The sequence below is a fragment of the Symphalangus syndactylus genome, chromosome X (genome assembly GCF_028878055.3).
Source record: "Symphalangus syndactylus isolate Jambi chromosome X, NHGRI_mSymSyn1-v2.1_pri, whole genome shotgun sequence".
NCBI lineage: Eukaryota > Metazoa > Chordata > Mammalia > Primates > Hylobatidae > Symphalangus > Symphalangus syndactylus.
Window position 1 is genome coordinate 48,744,241 of NC_072447.2, and position 24,468 is coordinate 48,768,708.

The window sequence follows — 24,468 nt, forward strand, 5'->3', positions numbered from 1 at the left end:
AATTAACACAACCATAATAGCTAGATAGTGTTTAAGAAGAGAAATCACCTGAAAGTTAAAAATAGGAAAACTTGTGTTTGATGTCAGAAGTTGTCACATTACCACTGAGCACTGATATGGACAAAGAGGGACCTACTCTCCAAACATGCTTTGATACAGCATAAGTTTGCCTGGGAGAGGTTATCAAGCATGATAGTATTATCTGCCTTTTTGTTAACATACAGTATCAAAGACTAGCAAAGTAGTCTTTCTTCTCCATTAACCCTTAACGATACAACTCTACATTCATAAGAATCTTAAGAGAAATGTTTCCTGCTCAGGTTTAAAACAATTCCTTCCATGTCTTCGTTAACTATATTTTACTTTAAAAATTAAATAGAATGTAGGGATGATTTTCATTTATTTTATTTTTATGATGACAAAGTCAAAGCAAACTGAGGGGTAGCCTATGGTACCATCATTTCATATATGTAGTATTTTAGGCTTAATTCCATGACTGACTGCTCTCATCTAGTATAAGAGTGCCTTCACATCATCATAGACGTAGCTTCATACATGCAAATGTAGCATATATAGAATTATTTTTTAGATACAATTTTCTTCATCAATCCTTGTCACATGCAAAGATTGAAGTATTCAAGGTTTCTGGTGCTTCGATGGCATGATTTTCCAGTACTTGTTCCAAGCTTCTTTTATAACCATTATTTCTATGAAGTCATTCAACTTGGAAATAATTGCTTGCCAAAACTGAGTTTCTCTGGTGAACCACTCAACACAGCTTTAGTTTTACAAAGAACACCATTCTTTGTGTGCTGTTAATCTTGGCTTAGAAACACCACATATTTTCCTTCCCAACTGAACAGTTCAGCTCCTGTTCTTTTAGTTATACTTTGGAACCATGAGAGTTACTTGTAGAATACAAATGTGAGTCACCTAGCTGACGACTATTTGGAAAAAGATTTTCCACGTATGTGTACATATATTATATATATATATATATATATGTATATATGTATATGGACACTCTGCCCAGGACATCATTCAGTAGCTGTTAGAAATGTGAGGACTTCTTACGGTCCCCAAGCCTGCCTTGTATAGGAAAAACTGTTGGCATTTTATTACGTGGAGTTTTGCTATCTAGTCTGATTTTAACTTATTGGGATTAAGGTGCTATGGCACCATGACCCAATACTTGACATACAAGTTAAAAAGTCAAATAAATCAGTGCTTCCTGTGAAAATACTCTTAAGCACTTAATTCTAATTTCTGGTGGGCTTTTTGTTTGTTTGTTTGTTTTTTTTGAGATGGAGTCTCACTCTGTCACCCAGACTGGAGTGCAGCGGTGCGATCTCGGGTCACTGCAACTTCCACCTCCTGGGTTCAAGCAATTCTCCTGCCTCGGCCTCCTGAGTAGCTGGGAATACAGGCGCGGACAACCACGCCTGGCTAATTTTTTGTATTTTTAGTAGAGATGGGGTTTCACCATGTTGGTTGGGCTGGTCTCGAACCCTTCACCTTGTGATGCACCTGCCTTGGCCTCCCAAAGTGTTGGGATTTCAGGCGTGAGCCACCGCGTCAGGCCTAATTTGTGTTCTTTTAATCTTAGTTAACATCACACTTCTGAAAAGCTATGAACAGAAAACAATAGCATGAAAATTTGATAATTTAGGTATTCAGTGGTTTAGTCTACAGAATACAAAATAATTTCACTGTCAATTTACTTTGTAACCAAAATGACTTAAAAACCATCAAAATGGAACAGTGTTGACATAGCATGTGCCTGATCTCATAATTCAAACTGCAACAGCCCATATGGCCATTATGGAAAAGTAAATTGAAATTGCTTTTCTGTTTTATGTTCACAATGAAAGCTCTGAAGGCAAAGGATTTTTTCTTGTCAAATTCTAGTGAAACTATGTCTCCATGTCTTCCAAATTCAGAGAGACTGGGTCATGGATAATTACTAGGCAAGCCATATTTGTAAAGGTGATTTACTCAAGAGTATGCTGTATAAAAATGAAAGTACTTATACTGAAAATACATTGAATGAATGCTGCTACTCCATCAAATTAGAATAAGGCCACTGAAAAGGAAAATTTCTAAAATGACAGAAAAACTGTGAAAAGGTTAGAAGGTATAACTTAAGTATGGATACATTTGAAAGTGTGATATTAAATATATCATAGGCTTACAGGGGATTTGTAATATTTTCTTCTTAGCAAAACAAATATACTGTGATCCTTGCAAAATGTAATGGTTCCTATGAGACACGAAAAAAACGTCTTGATGACAAATATATATTTTATATTCAAACTGATTTTATCAACACAAGAAAGTTTGCTCAATTATGGTTCTATTTATATCTTCGAGAAAAATTTTTGGGCCAGGTGCAGTGGTGCACGCCTGTAATCTCAGCACTTTGGGAGGCCAAGGCGGCAGATAGCTTGAGCTGAAAAGTTTGAGACAAGTCTGGGCAACATGGCAAAACCCCATCTCTACAAATACAAAAAATTAGCCAGGCATGGTAACAGGTGCCTGTGGTCCCAGCTACTTGGGAGGCTGAGGTGAGAGGATCGCTTGAACCTGGGAGGCGGAGGTTGCAGTGAGCTGAGATTGTGCCACTGCACTCCAGCCTGGGTGACAGAGTGAGACCCCTTTTCAAAAAAAAAAAATTGGCATACATGCTCATGCACACATACACACTGAATTTTTAGTCTTTTTAAGAAAGAGATAATACAGACAAGCTGGCTTTAACACTGCAAACATTGAAAACTACACAAAGAACAAAATACCATATCAAACCCTTTGACTAATCATTTCCAATTGTGTGGTGATTAGAGTCGGAATAATGGAAGCCTGCACTACATCTCCTTTGAGTACACTTTAAAACAGAAGGTTAAAAAAGATATTTAATAGTATTCCTTTTTCACTGGCCGTGCTAAAGGCTATGGAGAATAGAAGGATCTTGGGAGACAATTTGTAATAAAAAATTTAAAAATGTTTTCAAATAAAATCAGCATGTCATATTAAGATGTTTTCTAAATAATATATATTTTGAAGGAGAAAATGTAATGAATATATGTAATTTAGAAGCCTTGTCTAAAGAGTTTACACAACAGAGAAGACACAAAGTCAAACCGCATCCGGGAAATCACTTTTATTTTTATTTTTTTCCACATAGATGACTTCATGTCAACTACAAAAATCATGAAACGAAGAACTGATTGTGAAACTGCAAACTCAAAATCACTGGAGTGATAAACAGGTTTTCCCCCAGATGACTTAAAAAAAAAATAACCAGGATACCATGAATTCATGTTTAAGTAGCAAACATGTCATATATTTAAAAATAATAAATATAGAATAGCAGTACAGAAACTAATAGCATAAACAGCATGAAGTATATTTTATTTTTAAGACAGATGAAATTTCTAGGCACAGCTTTAGGCATTAAAGAGGACACAGAGGCATAGGTTAGAGTGCGCTGCTCTGTACAAAAATACAGTCTGAATAAATTACATTGCTAGCCATACAATTAGACGTCACTTACCAGTCAGCTCATTGCATGTTTAATAATATACAGGTACATGCTAATCCATATATATCATTTATATTCAAACACATAAGTCTCTCTATATTTATGTCTTTAAAATTTACATGTTGAACTTACAAAAAGCTAAATAATTGTGCAAGAAATCGGAATGACTAGCCCTGCTGAGTATTTTATGCTATATGTGTGTGAGTATATATATGTGTGTATATCTATATCTATAGATGTAGATTTATATCCATAGATATCTATCTAGCAATGGGTTTGTGGCTAAAAATTCTGCTTAAGAACACATCTAACAAACCTAAAGCTGCAAAGACATAATGCTAATGTAGGTGAAAATTTCACTTGTGTTTATTCTGATAGACAAAATTGTATTTTAGATGAGAAGCAACAATTTTCATGTTGTACTGAGATTGTTGGTAATGAAACACTTCCAAATATTAGTGATGGTAGAAATATAGTGTAGGGCTCTTTGCTGGGAAGGGAAAAAAGTCACATAAGAAATCTACTTTTCAATAAACTGCAAATATGTGTGCCTCAACTTACAACATATTCTGTCACTTTGAGCTTGTCATATTGACAGAGAATGAAAACTTGGTAAGACTCGAGATGTGATATTGGTTTAACAGTACACTGCATCCTCTACTAGGACCAAGAGAAGTGCCTCATTGGTGTCAGCACCAAAGTACTATTCTTTCATTATTCAGGAATAAAGAGATCTCAGAACAGAGAATGTTTAGTTGCTGAAATCCCTATCCAAATATCGTATTTCTCATGCTGCTCTGACAATATGCAATTAACTGCAAGACAGTCTGCCCCAGATTTTACTATTTCTCAAAAAATTGCTTCAAAAGACTCTATAATACTATCTTTCTGGAAAATTCCCACTCATAATTTCTAATGATTCTTTATAGAATCATATATTTTTATAAAGGTTTCTGTCTATGATGTATTTATTCGCTTTTGTCTATCATTGCTAAAGTAAGACTAAACCTGGTACTTCATATTTGTGATTTTATAGAAAATTCATAAGTGTGTTTTTTAGCATTTGGATAATAAAATAGGTTTTTTTTTTGGCTGTTGTTTTTGGCAACCATTCTTAAGACAAGCTGAAAGAAGAACTGTGCTTTGGGAGGTAAAACAAATTATTAAATACTATCGATGTGGTCCTGCTCTTAACAGATTTTGCAATACAGTAACATAGAGCTACTTTTAAAGTAATTTTTCTAATGCTTCTTTCTGCAAGAGGGCCAAAACCAGAACGTACTGTTTTAGTGTCTTTGTTAACAAAAATAATTATTTGTAACTTTTATATTAGAACTGTATATTTGATATAAAAATATGTTTATAATTAAGCTATCCAAATTTGTATATTAAACAGAATTAACACAAGTTTGCAGCATGAGATTAGTTGCAAACTTATTCCCTATTATTAATACTTCCTTCCATTGAACAGTCAGTAAGTAATTCCCTTAACATAAATCCATCCTAAGTGTGTGCACAAATCGGTTAGCCCATCAGTTAACTTCAGAGGACCAGGTGATAACCAGATGAATTCTACTCCTCTACTGAGACATTTGGATATTTATATAAATCTATCGCTGCTCCTTTTTTTTTTAAAAAAATGAAGACATTTAAAATACTTGCAAAAAATAGCAGCCTTCTATTTTAATGAATTTTACACAAAATGATCATCCTAATTGCTACTCTCTTTTCAACTACAGTGCTTACAGAGAATCATTAATTTTCAGATTAACACTATTTCAATTTTTATTCTTAGGCAACTCTATTGACACTTTCCAGTGAAACAGTAAAGAACATAGAGCAAAAGCTTTAAGGTACCATACTTTTGTATGGTAAATAAGTATGAATACCAATCGAAGCCTCTTAACAATGTGTACAAGGTTAGTGCTCAAACCACTTCACTAGAGTAAATATTAATTTTATGTGTAATAGGCAAATGTATGTGGAGGGTTAGGGAACAACTAATTACCATTTATACTAATGGTTCACCTTCTATAAAAACAGTGAAGCTTGTTACATATGCACACTTGTTTGCTGCAATGTTTGGCAAATGATTTAAAGGGTACAAAAGCAACTCATGCAGATTTCTTTCTGTTTGCCCCAGGAAAAACAGAGATCCTCAATTTTTCCCCAGTCTAGATAGGGCTGAGGCACCAATTTCTAACCACATAATGAGAAGCACATGTCTCCAAGTCTTGACTCTCTTCCCAGGGAGATGCTGATTGCCAAAGCATAACCTCCCATTAAAAAGAGTGTTCCTGAAGGTGGAATGTGTACCATTAACCAGTTACATTCACAACTCCCATTAGGTGCTGAAGGGCAATTCATTTTTCAAGGGCTCACTCAAGCAAATAACCAACTGCCAATGTAGTCATTGGGTAGGATAAGCAGGCGGTAAGGGCTCTAACAGTGGAATCCTTGTCAGCGCAAAGGAACTTCTAAATGTTGCTTATGCCAACTGCTCCCCTGCAGGCAATAGGAGATGGAGGCAAATCTCATTCCAACTAGTTTCTCACAATGGTTGCTGTCATATAGACCCTTCATTTGTCAAGAAAAACGATATGAACATATTGGAAGTTTGCAGCATTTGCCTATGTCTAATCAGCTCTCTTAATTTGTGCAGATTTCTAAAATGGATGTAAAAGCTGGTTATGATGTTGACAGCCAAAAGGCAAAAAAGATTAAATCAACTGAGCAAACTGCTTGATGCTCCACAAGTGTTTTAGAAAATAGTAAGTTAGAAAAGATGCAGACGTAATCCTTTTGTTGGATGGTGGTGGTTGTTTTTACTTTGAGACTATTGGTTCTAGTAGTAGTCTTCATAGTTCTTAGGGTTCAGGCAATAAAGGATGGCACCCCCAAACGAAAATATAGTTGCACCCCAGGCCAGGCCATAACCCCAGTTGAACTCATGGTAAATTTTCAAGCTCACAGTTTCAATGAACTTGATTGGGTAAAGGACCAGGCTGCAAACCTGTAAAACAACTGAAAGAAAAGTAAATCAAAATTAGAAAATGTTATTTACAGCAAATAAAATAATATAAATACGTAACTGTATATGTATGAGAGTAACTTTGTAATCAAATATATATAAAAGACAAAAATTTTAAAGATGGCTTGTTCTAGATGGTATACTTTAAAATATTAATAATTTTTTTGTTTAAATACCTTTTCCCAATATATAAGAATTATCCTATTTATTAGTAAATCATTATTAGTATAGATAAAATAATTAGTGCAATATAATAATTTATATGAGCACACAAAGTAGTGATTTTCACCTTACAAATATAATTATCATTATTATTATGGCAAGTAGTACTAGTTAAACTAAATTGTGCCACTACTAAAACATGTAAGTAGCTCCTCAAGAATAGTGACCCCAGCCAGGAGAGGTGGCTCACGCCTGTAAATCCAGCACTTTGGGAGGCCCAGGTGGGCGAATCATGAGGTCAGGAGTTCGAGACCAGCCTGACCAACATGGTGAAACCCCTACTAAAAATACAAAAATTAGCCCCGTGTGGTGGCGTGCACCTGTAATCCCAGCTACTCAGGAGGCTAAGGCTGGAAAATCGCTTGAATCAGGGAGGGGGAGGTTGCAGTGAGCTGAGATCATGCCACTGCACTCCAGCCTGGGTGACAGCACGAGACTCCATCTCAAAAAAAAAAAAAAAGAATAGTGACCCCAATGCCAACTGAAACTCTTGTTATTTATTTATGCTATTAAGGAATTAGGAAATTCAAATTAATTTCTACTGATGCAACTGGTCAACCTGTGAGTGATAATGTGCTTTTGATGTTGTTGCTGCTTTGCAATACTAACTCAGCCCAATATGCCAGAAAGTCCCACCATGATGTCTTTGCTTACATTACTCTGATCCAAAGCTACTTTCATTATTTTCTTCTCATCCGATCTATGCCTCTTGTCTTTAAAAAGTGGCTTAAAAGTTATTAACAGATGATATTTTCACATCTGTTTTCCACCTACTTTCAAAAAAGAATTAAGTCTATAAAGGCAAGAGAGATAATGGTACAGGAAAACCTAGGCCAATTATGGCTACTATAACAGAGGTCAAAACTTAGCTCTTAGTCCCTGGTTAGATCCTGCTTCTGTCAGGGCTAAAAGGGAAATATGATTAGTCATACCGAATAAAATAAACCAAAATAATCAGGAAGGGAATGTTTATTTTGTTTTTGTTTTGTGTTGTTTTTACTATCTAAAATAAACTGAAATTTATCTTGTGGATATGCACAAGAGATAATGTCTTCCACTTAAAATTCTTAACTTCCTATTAGATCAATTATTATGTAATTTTATTTTAATTAGTTTAACTACAATTAGTTAACTACAGCTTCATTCTCTACCATAGGACAGCTTCCACCCTCAAGAAATAGACAATCTTTTTCCCCTAAAAAATACAGAGTACAGTTATATTTAACAGGGGTTGGCAAACTACCAAATCTGGTCTGCTTTTTGTTTTTGAAAAAGTTTTATTGGAACACAGCCACACTCATTCATTTACGTATTTTCCATGCAACAATGGCAGAGTTGAGAAGCTGCAAAAGAAACCACACAGCTCACAAAGCCAAAAGTATTTACTTTCTTGCCCTTAACAAAAAAAGTTTGCTAACCTCTGATACATGAAATAATTTTAGGGGGTAAAATAATTTTTGTTTAATTCATCTGAAAAGAACAAAAATGTGAATAATTAAAGAAAAGGAGGGAACAAACAGACATAGTAAAACTATATACATAAATAGTTTTGATATCGCCTATATTTTTTAAAAAGAACACTAGGATGGATAGGGTGTTTAATTAAAACGGAATTTTATGTTTTAAAATGTACTCTCATCTATTTTTAGCCCATGTAAAAGATTATTACCAGTATGATGAAGATTCCTAGAAAGTCTACATAACAGTCATCTTTCTCTCCCATAAAACTGATGAAATACAGCAAATCCATGAGGAAATGATTCCTCAAAATTTCTTTCTATAAGGCTCTGGCTAGGTGTCAAAGGACCTACCCGGAACTAGATATAAAAATACCTAACATTTCTGCCGTGTAGCACGACACCGCTCTGAGTCAGCACTTTGCCTACCATTACTACTGAGAGTGGATACACGTGTAAGTTTGTATAAGCGGATACTCTACTGATAGCCAAAATAGAAATCAGACCTTCTCAGAAAAAGTTGTGGTTGTTGTTAGGACTCAGCTGACGGCATATTATATGACCCACACTTCATCTATTTCCAGCTAGTAAGTGCTAAAATGTGCATTAATTTAAAAAAAAGCCCAGTTGGCTCTGTGCCTTTGTGAGAAAAAGGGAGCTTGCATGTTTTAAATGTCTTAAAACTAACAAGAAGTCAATTACTATCAACCATAACTACAGAGAAAAAAATTCCAAAGTTGCCAAATACATTTGGAAAAAAAAGGCACTTCTCCTTAGGTTTCTATACTCTGGTCACTCCTCAAATCCGTACTGATCCTACCAGGATATGACTGAAACAAGAATGTGAGTTAGGTATAGTAATTCATTTACTCATTCAACAAATGCATCCATTCAATAAATATCTGAATGTTTCTAAAGTGATACAGTTTAAGGCATTATTGCTATCAAAAGAGACAAAGCTGCTACTCTCATGGGTAGTCAGTCCATTAGTAAACAAATATAGAATATAATGTCGCATATTGCTAAGAGACAAGAAATGCAAGAAAGCAGACAGGACACAGGGATGAGGGCTGCTCTTTTAGATCAATCATGAGAGAAGGCTGCTCTGAGGAGGAGATTTTGAGCACAGATCTGAATGAATTGGGGGTGCAGAACAACATAGCGGGGACTGAGCATTCACACGTGAAACACACAGGCACTGCAAAACTCTCATCACAGGAGCACATCTGGTGCATTGGAACAGAAGTCAGAAGGCTGTGATTGCAGTACAGGGAGCAGGGAGGGAGAAGCATGAGACATGATGGAAGAGACAGCAGGGGCCCTTCGTGGTTCATGGACAGCCTGTGAACCATAGCTGGGGTCTAGATTTTATTCTACGTGTGACAGGCAGCTAGCAGAAGAGTTTGAGCAGAGAAGTAATAACTAATCTGAATTACTCTAAAATGATTACACTGCTTCTTTTGTGAACTGAGTAGTCCCTGGAGTGAGGTGTTTACCTACGCTGCCTTTAATATTCATTTCAACGTGTTTTATTTAGCAAATATTTGGCCTCCATGGTATAATATAATGATATAATTTCCCTCTAGTGGAAAAATGGAAATACAACTCCATTAGGCTCCACTGGCATACTCTCCCGAACAGCTTTCTTAGACTTTTATTGTGTTGGAGCTCAATAAAAATTACTGTAAAACACTTCGTGCCTCTGAATTATTCGACTCCCTTTGGAATCACAGAGAAAAATGAATGTAATGGCAAAACTGAGAAAAATATAATTCTGCATTTGTAAATAATTTTCTCCATGTAATAAAATTCACAGATGTAGGTAAAAATGCCTCCTTGCCTTTCACAGATGCTGTAGAGGGAAGAAAAAAAAACATAAAGAGTTCAGAAGTCAGGAAAATGCCATTATACTATATTTCTATTTTACTACCAATCAATGAAACAAAATAGGCATTGGATATGGTATTCTCTATGGTCTACCTCAAAGATAACATAGGTACAGTTCTGGAACATTTTAGAATCTTAAGAGATTTGGGGTTCATTTTATGCCCCCTGCACTTTTTTGAAAACAGGCAATGAAACCACTAACCATGAAATTGTGTGGACCAGAAGCATGACAGGAATGTAGACCTAACTAATTCTTGTGTTTCATTCTAGTTTTAAGGGGATATTTTTCAGTGTTTTCAATATTAAAATATTCAAAGCATTGATAGTGAAATATTCAATATTTTCTTCTAAGGAGGACATTTCAGTATTTTGACAAACATATATTGGGTGCCTACTGTGTGCTAGATGAAGGGGATAAGATAGATAAGACATGGCCCTCGCCCTTTGATGATTCATACTCTGATGGTGAAGACAGGCACACAAGTAATTACAAGTCAACGCATTCAACAGCAATAGTGGAGGCATGCATGTTTGTTTATAATACGTTCAACACACATTTACTGAGCTCAAACATTGTGCCAAGTACTGATTCAGCTTAGAGAAAGAAAGGAGGGCTTCAGAGGGACATCATTTGAAATCATTTGAATTGGTTCTTTTTTTTTCTTTCACATCTTCTTTTTTTAAAATTTTATTATTATTATACTTTAAGTTTTAGGGTACATGTGCTCAACGTGCAGAATTGGTTCTTAAAGGATGGATGAAAGTTGGTCAGAAGAGGCAGAGGAAAGAAAAGACCTCCAGGAAGACGAAGCAGATTATATAGTGCTTACAGCTATAAGAGTATGGCTAGAAGCAATTCGCATGGGTAAAATGAAGGGCGCATGCACAAGGCTGTTTAGTTCATACTATAATACCATAGTGTTTCATAAAGTAATAAACTTTTGTTTCTCTAGGGAGACCATCTGAGAGGTTATTGTAATTGTATATGCGGTTGGTGTCCTATCCATATATTTTTATCTTCACCACTTCAGTACATGCTAGCCTGACTTCCAATTGCCAGCACCTGCATTTCTTTGCCTGAGTTACCTCTGGCCACTAAAGCTACTTTAGCTGCCTATGGGGCAGGCCAGGTCCAGAAAATTAACACTGCTCTCCCTTGATTATAACCGACATTTCTCAACCAATGACTCTCCAAATTTGGTGCATTAATACTCCAGCTCCGTAGTCCTCCGAATGAGATAATTCTCGAGGTGCGTGTTCTACACCAGTTTTTAAAGCTTCCCCAAGAAGATTAAGCTCCAGCTGCTTTGAGTGACAACTGGCTTGATAATGTAACCTTTTAATGGCTGCTTTCCCATCCCTGTCTCATTTTCCATACTCCTTATCATATCCCTTCTTTTACCTTGCAAATAAAGTATATGCACTTGATTTCTTGTCTCAGGGTTTGCTTCTGAGGAAATCAAAGGGACAAGTGACGAGACCACATGTTTCTTTCACAATGAGACCTCACTGTTGTATCCAAGACAGATTACATGGGGAAGAGATTAGAGAAGGACAGGCCCCTAGAAGGTCATTCAGTGTGTGGGGACCTGTAGGCAGTGATGACTGGGGTGTCATCAGTGGGAAAGAAAAGTCAGGGAAGCTAAAGAAAGACTAAAAGAAAGAACTGAAAAACTAGATACTCAACAAGGCAAAAGAAAGGAGTCACATAAACATCTTAAAACAGTCAGATATTGCCATAGAAAAACAAAACAAAGTAGGGGAAGACCAAATTTGGGGACTGAGACTTTCCATTTAGGGAAAAGTTGTGGCCTCGACTGAGGCAATAATGATGGTGTATGAAAAAAAGGTATAAAATTAGGAGATCATTTAAAGGCAAAGGTTGATAGGCCCTAACAGCCAGGTCAGTCCCTAAATATAAAATTGACATAAAAGAAACAATAATTTGGAGAATAAAAAGCATTTGCCAGTGAAAGGTTAATATAAAGGTATCAATTTCTTTTCTTTTTAAAATTTAATTCGTAACTACTAGTGGCAGCAGTATGAAATTAATTATTGGGAAGTGATACTGTAAATTGTTCTAGCCAAAGTGTAGTTTGATAACGGTACAGAGAAATTAACATGCCATCTAAATATTGTGAATAGAAGAACTCTCTTTCAGTTTGAAATCTAAACTGGACACTGATTTTTCTACCAAAATCTAGACTTCAAATGGTTCCAGCTATCTCACTGTGACTTATAGGATGGTGATCAGAGATGGAAATCAGCTGCAGGATCCTGAAAAAAAAAACACCTTTCTATAAAAACAATCCTTATAGGAGGCTTTCTGCGGATACAACATAAAGGAATCATCCTTAATAACATAATAAATGGGGATTCTGTATGTAAAATCAAATTATAAAAGAGAATTTTCTGCAATTTGTATTAAAGGCCTTGGAAAGAAAGAAAACACTCATCCTACATTCCTGTGGGACGTACAAATGACCTGGGGATAGTTCAAAACCAGACAATAAAAGAAGAGAACCTGGCAAGAGGCAGTCCCTCTAATTGCACCAAGTCTTTAGTGAGAACTGGACACCAGTTATCAGAATCACATCATATATTACCTATCACTGTCAGTTACACAAAAAGAAATATGCTGTAGTCAACTGTACTGGAAATGTGCACAACTTTCATTATGTGCTGTGGTTCAGTCATGCTGCATCGATCAGTTTGTGGTCTTTATGACATCTCAAGGTACTGAATGCCTTCAGGTGTTGCTCCCGAGAAACGGAGTAACTGGAGTTACAGGATGGACTCCAACTGTAGTGCACAGTTGGCAACTGAATTCAAAATCAAGGCTGATTCTGCACTGATTTTTCCAATATGTGATATGCACTGAAGTAAAGGTAACTGGGGAATCCTCATTTGGGCTTTCAAGTCAGATAGGTATCCTGAATTTAAACCCTAGATGCACAACTTACTAGTTAAAATGACCCTGGGAAATTACTTAACTTTTCTGAACCTGTTTCTTCATTGACAATATGGAGAAAATAAATATCTAACTTTAGGATTGTTATATCAGAGACAGTGTATGTTAAGTGTCTAGCACTGTGGCACATGACAGGTGCTTAATTAATCATTCTTATCAGCATTATTATTATAAAAATATCTAATTCTGAAGTCTAGATTTCTAGGACTGGTGAGAAAGAGAGTTGTGGAAAAAAGGACAGTGTTTTAGATGGGCTACAGCAATGGCTAGCTCTTAGCTATTCTAGCAACTATTCAAGAAGGTAATAAGCCCACCCTAAATAAAAGACCTCAGAGAAAAAAAAAGAAGACAAAATCTTTATAATCTGTTTGGCTATCTTTATGAGACTTAATTGTCAGTTTTCAGTAAAAACCCTTAGAGTATATTTTATAACACCAAGACTGTCTACTTGTATAGTGTAAGTGCCTAACATATTTATTAAATAAATAAAAACATAAATATATGAAAATACATCCTTTTGATACTTATTACTTTTTTGAGCTCTTTTGGTCTTAGCTTTGTAGTCATGTGAAACTAGCTGCTTCCTAAGACCCCAAAAGAGAAATGGCTTTAAAAAAAAACCCTTAATTACAGTTACTTATTTGTTTACATGCCTGTTTTACCCCACCAGATTATGAGCTAAATGCCTTAGTCATTTTTATATCATTCATTGAAAAACTATTTATTGAGTGTATATCAGTACCAGGCATAGCACACGGTACTAAATCAAATAAGTGTGAAGTCTCGGATAGAGATGTTTCCAAGCGGTAGTAGTAATGTGTCTGTTTTGATTTTATGTACCGCACATGTCTCAGCAGAAAAAAAGACTTTTATTTTTTTTTCCTTGAGACAGAGTCTTACTCTGTTGCCAAGGCTGGAGTGCAATGGTGTGCTGTCGGCTCACTGTAGCCTCGAGCTCCCAGACTCAAGTGATTCTCCCATCTCGGCATCCCGAATAACTGGGACTAAGACTTCAAAATATTTTTTGAAATCGTGCTTTCTACTCTATTAGTGAGTATCTGCGGTGATACTGTGGCCAGTTTTATAGGTGTCTAATACTCTGTTTAGCCTGTAACAGGCACCTAAGAAATAGTTGCATAAATAAGTGAGGAAGTCAGTGGTTAATGAACCACTAGATTAAGATTCAGAAGCCTCTCAGGCCCAGGTCTGCCAGCAGCTACTACGCGATCTTGAGCAAGTCACTTAAAGATTTGAATTAGATGTACTTCTGGATTCCTTCAGCCCTTTGGACCTTCGTTTTTATGACACCCCCAATTCTGACCAGCCTTCATGGGTATAAGAAAATGAACACAAACAGTAGGGGGCAGCAGAACACTTCTGTTTTGTATTTTTAGCTCAAACTACCCTTTAAATCCTGAGAAATTTAATCTATTCCAATCTTGAAACAGCTTTTAAAAATCCATCTAACAGCCTAGATGGTTTTGTCAGTGTCTTTATTATTGATAGTCACAGAAGCTTACTTTGCAGTCTTCAAATCAGATATGACTGACAGGGCAAATTGAAGGCACCACAGAATATTGCAGTTTTGAGTCAAAAAGAACAATATATTCAAAGGTATTTTTATAAATGAAAATTAAAGCTCACATCAAATCATGTATTGAATCATGTATTGGGCTTTTAGTCTGAAAGCCCCTTTTCTAAACAGTCCCCCGTCTTTTCATTTCATTGGTTGATATTTTAATGCAAGCTGTGCTTCATAGAATGATGGTTGATAAATTAATTAACATACAATTGACTTCATATAATTGACTTGTCTAATGGTTGGAGTCACACATCACACATTTTCAGGATAACTATGTTTATTTTTAAAGAGATATACATCTTTAAGGGTAAACATTTTGGAATTTGTTTTCAGTTCCTTATCAGAAAAAATAATGCTGCCTTAAGATCACCAGGGGAGCAGTAAAAAAGGGGAAAAAACTGGATGTAAAAAAAGACTGCTAGTAAATACACCTGCTACAATTCCTAAGGTAATAGCCCTGTCAGGCAGTATTATTTATTCATGCTTTAGTCAGAGGTTTAGAAGCTGCCATTGTGCTCTGTGAAATGCTTAACACACTGAAAACTGATAATCTGATAAACCTTTAGCCAAGTTACCTTAAAAATATAGTAAGTGTCTCTCAATTTTTATGTAATGCGGCAAACACATACCTCTTCTGCATAAGAAAGGAGGATGGTAGAAAGTTTCATGAAACTTTAATACTCATTTGAAAGTAATGAATCTGTTTACCTGCTGCAAAAAGCATGACCGCAACAGGTCTATAGAAACGCCTTCGAGATCCCACGCAGATAGAAATCAAACCCACCAGGAATGCAATGAGAATGATGGCAGCGCCGCCCAGGAGTAAAGCCAGAGTAGCAATCTGCCAATCTGGAAAGAAAAAAGAAATTGTTTTTGAGTAGTAAGACCTCAAAGAATCAACAGAACTATGTTCAGCAGCCTTCACCTTGCAGTGGCTCAACAGATGTGATTTTACTGCATGCTAAGCATCCTTTGGGGTGGGAAATGTTTTGCAACAAAAATGAATAGGAAATGTCCTTATTCAGAAAAGTCTCCTATGCTAAACTCAGCAGAGTTTTTAGACCAGGGGTTTGCTAGGATTTTCTTCCAAGGACTCTATTACGCATTTATGTTAAATCAAGTGTCCCCTCCATGACCTATTTTCAATATTATTATGATTTAAATTTTTATTGAGCAATAAAGTTCACAAATCTTACGTATAGAAAGTAGAGAAGCTGATGAATTTTTATAGATATTTATACACCATCCAGATTAAAATACAGGACATTTCTATCACCCAGATTGTTCTCTTGCGCCCCTTCCCAGTCAATAATGACCCTCCCACCTGGGCTACTGAGGACATCCGTCACCACAGATTGAGTTTTGCCTATTCTTAAACTTCATATAAAAGGTATAAACTATTTTGTGTCTGGCTTTTTTCTCATATTCATCCACGCTGTTGCATGTGACAGTAGTATATTCTTTTTTTTATTGCTATTTCTTGGAAAGCCTTCCTTAACCATATAAAAATCTCCAAAGTTTTTATTTGTCCCTCCTCCACTCCCTCTAAAACAACTCCCCATCAAATTAGCATCAGGAATATTGTTTGTTATTTTCCGCTTCTTTTTTCTTTGATTCTAATCTCACTGTTGTATTTACCATCACGGGTGTGGTTTCTAAAACTAAGTATTCCCAGGGAGCCAGAATGGACTCTGAATGGCTGCTCGGCCCCTTCATTCATACACGGAAAGAGTAAGCATATATTGACCACTTACTATGTGCAGGCCTCTGTTCACAGATACTTCCAAAGAGTTTCTCACACTGTTAGCGACACATAAACCTTACTGAAATGCATTCATTTCTTATAAAACAAAAATGTAGAAATAGTACGATGAAAAACTGGCCCATTTTCCATTCATAAGAATGGTAAAATATTCTCTCAGAAGAGACAAAGTGAATCTATGAAAGTACTATACAGGTTGGGAAACATCATATAAAACAATACTATGGAGAGCAGCAGTTGTTTAAAAGCCCCATGCGCCTCTTCTGGCCCTCAGTTTAATGTAAGTGCAGAAAATGCAAATGGATTTTATTCTATCATTAAATTGCAATGGATTCTATCCTAAGTCCAGAAGTCATGATATTTTGATGCTTCCCTCTGAAATTATCCCCCCAGAAAGCTTCCAAAATGCACTCTTTGTTACGGTAGGATAAACGATGAGCAGAGGAATTGCCAATACCCTAAGATTTTCTTTTATTTATATTTGTATATCCCTGCCTCAAGCATCCTCTTCCACATCTTCTCCTCCTACGAAATTATGGAAGCTTCACAGGCTCTCAACTAGAACTTGCACTGCAATCAAGAAACAAACAAACAAGGGGAAAATAGAACAAATCCAAACTTCTTAAAATATAAAGATGAGTCACAACAAAGTGGAGAGCATCTTTTTAATGCCATCTATTTGTAACAAAGCCATACAACTTCAAACAAAAGTATATCTGGCTTTTAACGAGAAGTTAAAAGGATAGCCATACTCGGCTTTTTTATTCCATAACAGCATGTAGCTTTGAATTAAAAAGCCAAAAAAAAAAATAGTCCTTACATTTGAAGTCTCTAAATTTCTTGGGGAAAGTTTACACAAGTGCACAATTATATTGCACTTTGGCATGATGGAAATCCTTCTAAAAACAGGTGTGTAAATTGAAATTTCTGAATTAAAAAAACCAAAGTTTAATTATACAAAAGTGTACAATGAAAAAAATAAAATCCATCCATCCATCCATCCATCCATCCATCCATCCATCCAATTCCTGGAGAGTTTGATTAAGAAAGCCTATGCTGAATATGTTCTAGTTGGTCTATTACTTTTATAGAATGATTATTACTGTTAGCAACTTTCCCTAAATTATTTTACATAAGTAAAAACTTTAAAGCATTGGCTTCATTTAAATTGAAATGTAACTAAATATCTAACCATACAAAATATCTTAAAATGAAAGTGCAATAGATTGCTTTTTCCTGATAAGCTCTTTCACATAGCTCAATGTGAAAAAAAATGCCACACATTTGACTCTTCACTTTCAGCCGTAATTCAAACAGGAATTAATTTTGATCACTTTTCTCTATCTTAAATATCCTCAAAAAAATAGCTAAAATACACGTTATTTTGCATTTTGTAAACACAGACTAAGGTAGAAAATGATAAGCAAACTTTCCATATAAAGGGCCAGATGAGAAATATTTTTGGATTTATGATTTATGGTCTCTGTTGTACCCATTCAACTCTGCACGGTAGCGTGAAAGTAGCCACAGACTATGTGTAAACAAGCTGGCTGTGCCCCGATAAAACTTATTTATTTATTTTTTTGAGACAGAGTCTCACTCTGTCACCCAGGCTGGTGTGCAGTGGCACGATCTCGGCTCACTGCAACCTCTGTCTCCTGGGTTCAAGTGATTCTCATGCCTCAGCCTCTCAAGTAGCAGGGATTACAGGCATGCGCCACCATGCCCAGTTAATTTTTGTATTTTTAGTAGAAACCAGGTTTCACCACGTTGGCCAGGCTGGTCTCAAACTCCTGACTTCAAGTGATCCACCTGCCTCGGCCTCCCAAAGTGCTGGGATTACAGGTGTGAGCCACTGCCCCCGGCCCCAATAAAACTTAATCTACAAAAACAGGTGGTGGGTTGGTTTGGACTCCATGGCTGAGCTGCTGTTTGCTAACCACTATACTTTGTATAGTATTTCAAGTGTTGAACTTTTCTCTAGGTAAAGATCTTTTAAACTACAAAACACACAATGAAGTTAATTTAATAAATGAATAATACAGGAGTGCAAAGTGATGCTTAACCAATATAGCGACAGAAAATTCCAAAAAATTCCTAATTGCATATTGTTACATTTCCTCAATATAGCAATTCTTCATTTCATTTGGAAAACCAGTAAAATGCTATAGTAGAAAGCACCAGGAGAATAAAAGTAAAAGGGACTAGAACCTAATTAGAAAAAGAACATCCTATAGTATAGGAAATACTTCTAAAAAGTAGATAAACATAACCAGTTCTGGATTTTCTTCTAAAAGTCCTATGTTTATTTTCAGCACTGAGGTTGTGGTTAATGACAAAGTTACCCTAGATGTAAAGTCAACAAGGAGAATCATCAGCATTACCACTGTTGTGATATTTCCACCTTTCCTTTGGTCCACAACCAGAGGTACGCCTGCTCAAACAGAAAAGCCATTTTATTTTCCAAAAGAAACTAGAAATGGGCCATGACTGCCACTGTTCTGGCCAAAACCTGGGGCTTAGACTGGATTATTGAGACTATATCCCTGGCGAATGGTGCCAAGTTTTAGAATTGTTGTCATTATATCCATTTGGAATGATTCACTCAGGCCAGTTGCCCAGAACCAAAACTTTAAATTGCTGATCAGTTTAACCTCAATCAGGAAGCTGAAAAAGTGGTTCGATATGGCTATCATAACTCAAGGAGGTCTGAGGTGCATTTCAAGGTTCAGTGTGGGTACTTTGGAGCTGCAAACAGGGCCTGTGGCATCATATCTCTTTCAGTAAACAACTAGAATCCATTGTCCAAATAATAGTGCCAGCCTAAGAGGTGAACTAAAATCAAGGACTATGTAAATCAGCCAGTTACCATTTCCCTCTCTCACTGAACAAGACTAAGATATGAGGAATAAGAAAAGTGAAAAATATTTTATAGACACCTACTGATGGCCATGAAAATAATAGGCTGGGCTTTATATTGACACAGTTAGACAGATATTTACTTACCATCCGAAGTCCAATACTAGATTTAGCAAGAATATATACATAAGACTTGGACAATTTTATAGTAATATTATAAGAGACCGGAAAACTTGTTCTACCCTGACTTTTCCACCAAAAGATTTGCATGCCACAAATACTTGCTAATCTACACTCAGTGTTTGCAAAACAAATTAAAATTTCATAAAATTCTCTGTTTCCAGCACCATTTTTTCAAAAAAGTCATGCATTTTAAGTTTTCACAATCAGTTAATTTCTATATCAGTCTTAGTTGTCCAATTATAGCCTTCACGGTATTTAGTCAGATGAGGTGTTAAGAGTCTGTAAAGATTTATTACTCCGCATTAGTTTTCTACCTTTCTATAAATAATATACCAATACTATGGTGGAACAGTAAACATAAACCAGACCTGCAGAACATCAATGACCATGGTACTGTTTTACAAATTGCAGTGCTCTGCACAATTAAAATGGGCCATTGTTCAATGTCAGGCCAGCTGATTGGAAATCTGAGTTTGGTTTCTGAGACCACAGAGAACAGGTGATAATCAGTTTTGAGGAAATAACATACATCCTTGGTTGATAAATTGGTGAGGGCTCGAATGGGATAGGAGGCATGTTTTGGATCTGAAAACCAAACCTGAAATGAGGCTGCCAGGTTACGTGTCAGGTTCTCTCAACAGAATTTTGGCAAAATTGACACAGTGACACACTGGGGGCATTCAAACTGCACCTAAAGAAGTGGAGGCTCAAGATAAGTGTATGCTTCTCTACTAGTGTTTTCTATAACAGGAAAAAAAAAGTAAAAAGAAAAAAAAACTCCAGGAAAATATATACACATAATATTATATTCCCCTTGCAGTTACGGGCTAAAAATAGGGCAGTCCCTATACTACACCATCAAGTTTAACATTAAGATGCAACTCAGGAACTGATTTCAGGTCCTCTTTCAAGGTATTTTTATTAGCTGGCATCAGAGTTTCCAATGTCTATAAATAGTTTAGTATTCTGCAGAATTGTGCTGACTTATTTTAGCAGTGTAACATATGAGACCGGTCTGAAATCGCCACTGCATTATGAAAATTCTATGGACCACATTATAATTGTCCAATTGGAGAATTATCATTCCCTTAGGGAATTCACGATCAAAAGTCACTTCCAATTTTCAGAAAAGACAAAATTTTAACAAAGATACGTTTTCCATATTTTTAAGCCAAGGGCAATGCACAAAACCAGTTCCTACAGCTTTCTGCCTCCACTCACCTCATTTAGAAACCTTTCACTTGTCAAACACTGGCTAATTTATTTACCTCTGTAGCTGCTGGTTATATGCTGAGATTCATTCTACTATGTGTAAATCCCTGAGCACATAATGGCTATTTCCTTTAGAAAATTAGATATAATTAAAAAGCAATGGAAAAACAAGTTTTTAACCTTATATACAGAAGTCCTACTGCTTAGGTGGGTAGTATTTCCCTCAATGTATTCCGTTGTTTTTATGGATGATTCTCACTTTTCTATAATTCTCATCACAAATTAAAACACTGATTTTTAAATCACGTTCACATTTGTCAGACTGGCACTTGTATTTTCATTTTTGAACCCCTCCAAAAGGAAATTATATTAACTAAAATGATATCTATAGCTGCAATAAAATAATTCACTAGACAACTTATAACAGTGATTTTTGCCTATCATCTTGAATTACAAGTTATATGCAAATTATTCCTAATTCACCCAAACAGACTGGATTATTTTCACTCATTCCCAGCAAACATTCAGCTTTTCTAAATACTTGTATTCATTTGTAGGACATATTTATAGCAAAACATTTAAATTACATTGTTGAGAACATAGTTAAGTTAGTATTGCCAATCCCATTCTATCATCAGGAACTGGAAATAGTGGGATGGTTTAGTACTAAAGGAAAAAAAAAAGCTCAGATACAGAAGAATATTTCAAACTCACAATCCCTAAATTATCCATCTATTCACCAAAGACTATGTCTTTTTCCCAACTAGCTCACTTTGTCAGAAATTATGGCATTTAATTATTTTCACCAAATGCAACTAAATAATTTATCTTAATATTAACGCTATGCATTTCTGAGTTTGGATAGGAAGGCTGTATCCTCATATACAAAGAATGGAATGCTATTTTGTGTAGAACTATAAACTTAGCGTAACTACTTCTAAAGGTATCAAATGATCTACTTAACTTTTAAAAGTTAGTCTGCATGTGGCTAATGAAGTGGAAAACTGAAACCGTTACTGAGGCAGTTTAAATCTTGGTTTATTGGCTAAGTTGCATTCTGACCTAAATTTGTCAATACTGCATTAATTTTCCACCACTCTGTGATGTAGACACAAAGAAAGGCAGCCAAATGAATTCTGATTCTAATTTCAATAATTAAAATGACCACTTCTTTTATTAAAACAACTGATATCAAAGCTACAATTTTTCATGTGCAAAGAAATATTTCTTTGTATATGAGGATACTGCCTTTCTATCCAATTTAAGGCAAGTAATTATTTGTATTTTATACAATTACAATATAAATACTATGTGTGTTGTGACACACAAAGCAAAATAGATGTTTGCAAAAGCAACTGTGTTAGATATCCATAGTAGTAATCAGGTTGGCAACAATTTGATTTCGAATACTACCCTTTAGGCCCATTCACAGATAAAGACTGCCTCCAAAGTACAGTGCTAACCTGATTTTAAACTTCAGACATAAATGACCCCAGGTAACCATCCAAACAGATGATGCAATAACTCTAATGACCAAAATGCGTGTTAATTTTGCCAAATTTTGGAAAATCCTGGTTGTCCAAAATGCCAGATGGGTTACTAGTGTTTAACAATGACAATTTCATTCAAGATCTTGGAGTTGTTTTATGTTGATGTTAGAAAAAAACACATATTTTTTATTTTTAACAAATAATGGAACATTTTAGCTGCTTCATAGAATTCTGTCTTAGACAATTCAGTGGAAATGTAATTAATAATCTAAACACAATAACATATGGTGTTTTTTCCTCAAATAAAACCATTTGAATACAGTATTTAGCAAAGAGCCTTGCTGTTAAGGCAAGTTCCAGTATTTGGACAAAAAGAAAGACACTATCACCCCTAATGATTGCTGTTTCTTACCATGCACCGTCTTTGAAAGCTTTCATTAGCATTTGATGGTAACTAGTGTTACCTAACAGGTACTGGTATTTTTCAACAATAATTTCTAATCATGGTATTTCTACAAAGTTGTGATGACTTTGGTATTTTGAACATTGTTCTTTTTTCACTCTTTGAATAAAAACCTAATTAGGTTACAACCTGGAAAACTTGATTATTTTGAAAAGCACAAAGAAAACCTACTACTCCGGGATTAGGAGTGGGTGAAACTTCCTCTAAGCAACTAAAGTTACTGTAATGGGTTTAGGGGAGCTAAGAATAATCAAAGAGTAGAATGAAGAAAGCCAGACAGCCACCCACGATCAGTATTAAGATACCCCTTTAGTAAATATGGAGGAATAAAATTGGCAAAGCTAGTATTCCCACAAGCTCCTTCTTAATGCCCCGCTGCAGAAATAGAACCTTTGTTTCCTCCTTCATAGCACTTCGCACATTTATTTAATTATTAATAATTTGTTTAAAAGACACCATTTGTTTCACTCATCATTTTATTCTCACTACCTTCCACAATGCCTGGAACACAGACTAACTGGCTGACTTTGTATCAGAATAATGTCTACCCTCTGCTAGAAAATCAATGACTATGTTTCAATGAAGTTAACTCATTGAGTACATGTGAGAAGATGGGAAAATAGAGAGAAGCATTTGAATGTACCTCCCTTTAAGTTACCTAGAGGAGCTAAGAATAGATTCTAGGCTTCATTCACAGAGCATCATGACAGCATTCTGGTGAATATTTGGTTTAGGGACCTTAAACATGATGGCAATAAAATCTTCTTTGATGAAAGTTTGAGTTCTTTTGTGTCTGTCCCTTTTTGTGTACAGAGAATAAGTAATTCAGGGGTCTCAACTTCTATTTTTTTAACATTGTTTTGCCTCATAAACATACATTTTGAACAGAAAGTATAAATATGTGATCTCTTGAAACATGGCTCATTAAAATATCATTTTAAACCTCCTAACAGTCAACAAGCTGATAGAGACAAAGGTGATTTAGGTATTTTTTCCCAGTTCTTTGGAAGACCATGGATGTTCTGTTGTACATTTTTTAAGTGAGAGTCTTTGGTGTCCACGATTAGAATAGAAAATTGATGATCTACAAGCGTCCCCAAATCACACACAAACTTAGGAGTAAAAACGTTAAGGAAAGGTGTCCTTGTCTAATTTTCAAGGGAGGTGAACCAATAGTTTGAAAAGATTAGTAACATTTAACTGTCAGTGCCTTTAATGTGTGAGGCTGAAATTCTGCTGAAAGAAAATTCAATCTTTTTTGATAAATTAATACATATTTTTAATAAAGCCAGAATGCAATTAAGTTGTTGAATGAAAATTAATATTCATTTAATCAATTTAAGAAACTTACATGGCTGACTTCCACATAATTTGGAAATTCTTTTTCAACCTAAAATTAAGCTATTGTTAACCAAGCCGAGAGCCAAATCAGGAAGGCAATCCTATTTGCAACTGCCACAAAAAAAATAAAATATCTAGGAATGCAGCCAACCAGGGAGGAGAAAGATCTACAGGGATAATTATAAAACGCTGCTCAAAGAAAGCACAGAAGACATAAACAAATGGGAAAACATTCCATGCTCATGGATAGGAAGAATCAATAGTATTAACATGGCCATACTGCCCAAAGGAATTTACAGATTCAATGCTATTCCTATCAAACTACCTATGGCATTCTTCACAGAACTAGAAAACCTATTTTCAAATTCATGTGGAACCAAAAAAAGAGCCCAAATAGCAAAGGCAATCCTAAACAAAAAGAACAAAGTTGGTGGCATCACATTACCTGACTTCAAACTATACAACAGGGC

At 35.6% G+C, this 24,468-nt stretch overlaps 1 protein-coding gene across 1 annotated transcript in view; it reads right to left on the reverse strand.

Annotated features, from left to right (window-relative positions):
- Window positions 1–3,142: 3,142 nt before the first annotated feature.
- Window positions 3,143–24,468, reverse strand: part of TMEM47 (transmembrane protein 47) — a 30,358-nt gene continuing 9,032 nt past the window's right edge. The window contains exons 2-3 of the mRNA XM_055268643.2: window positions 15,397–15,537; window positions 3,143–6,562 (exon numbers count right to left, since the gene is read on the reverse strand). Of these exons, the coding sequence (XP_055124618.1) occupies window positions 6,384–6,562; window positions 15,397–15,537 (320 nt within the window). The 3' untranslated portion in view covers window positions 3,143–6,383. The remainder of the gene's footprint in view (window positions 6,563–15,396; window positions 15,538–24,468) is intronic.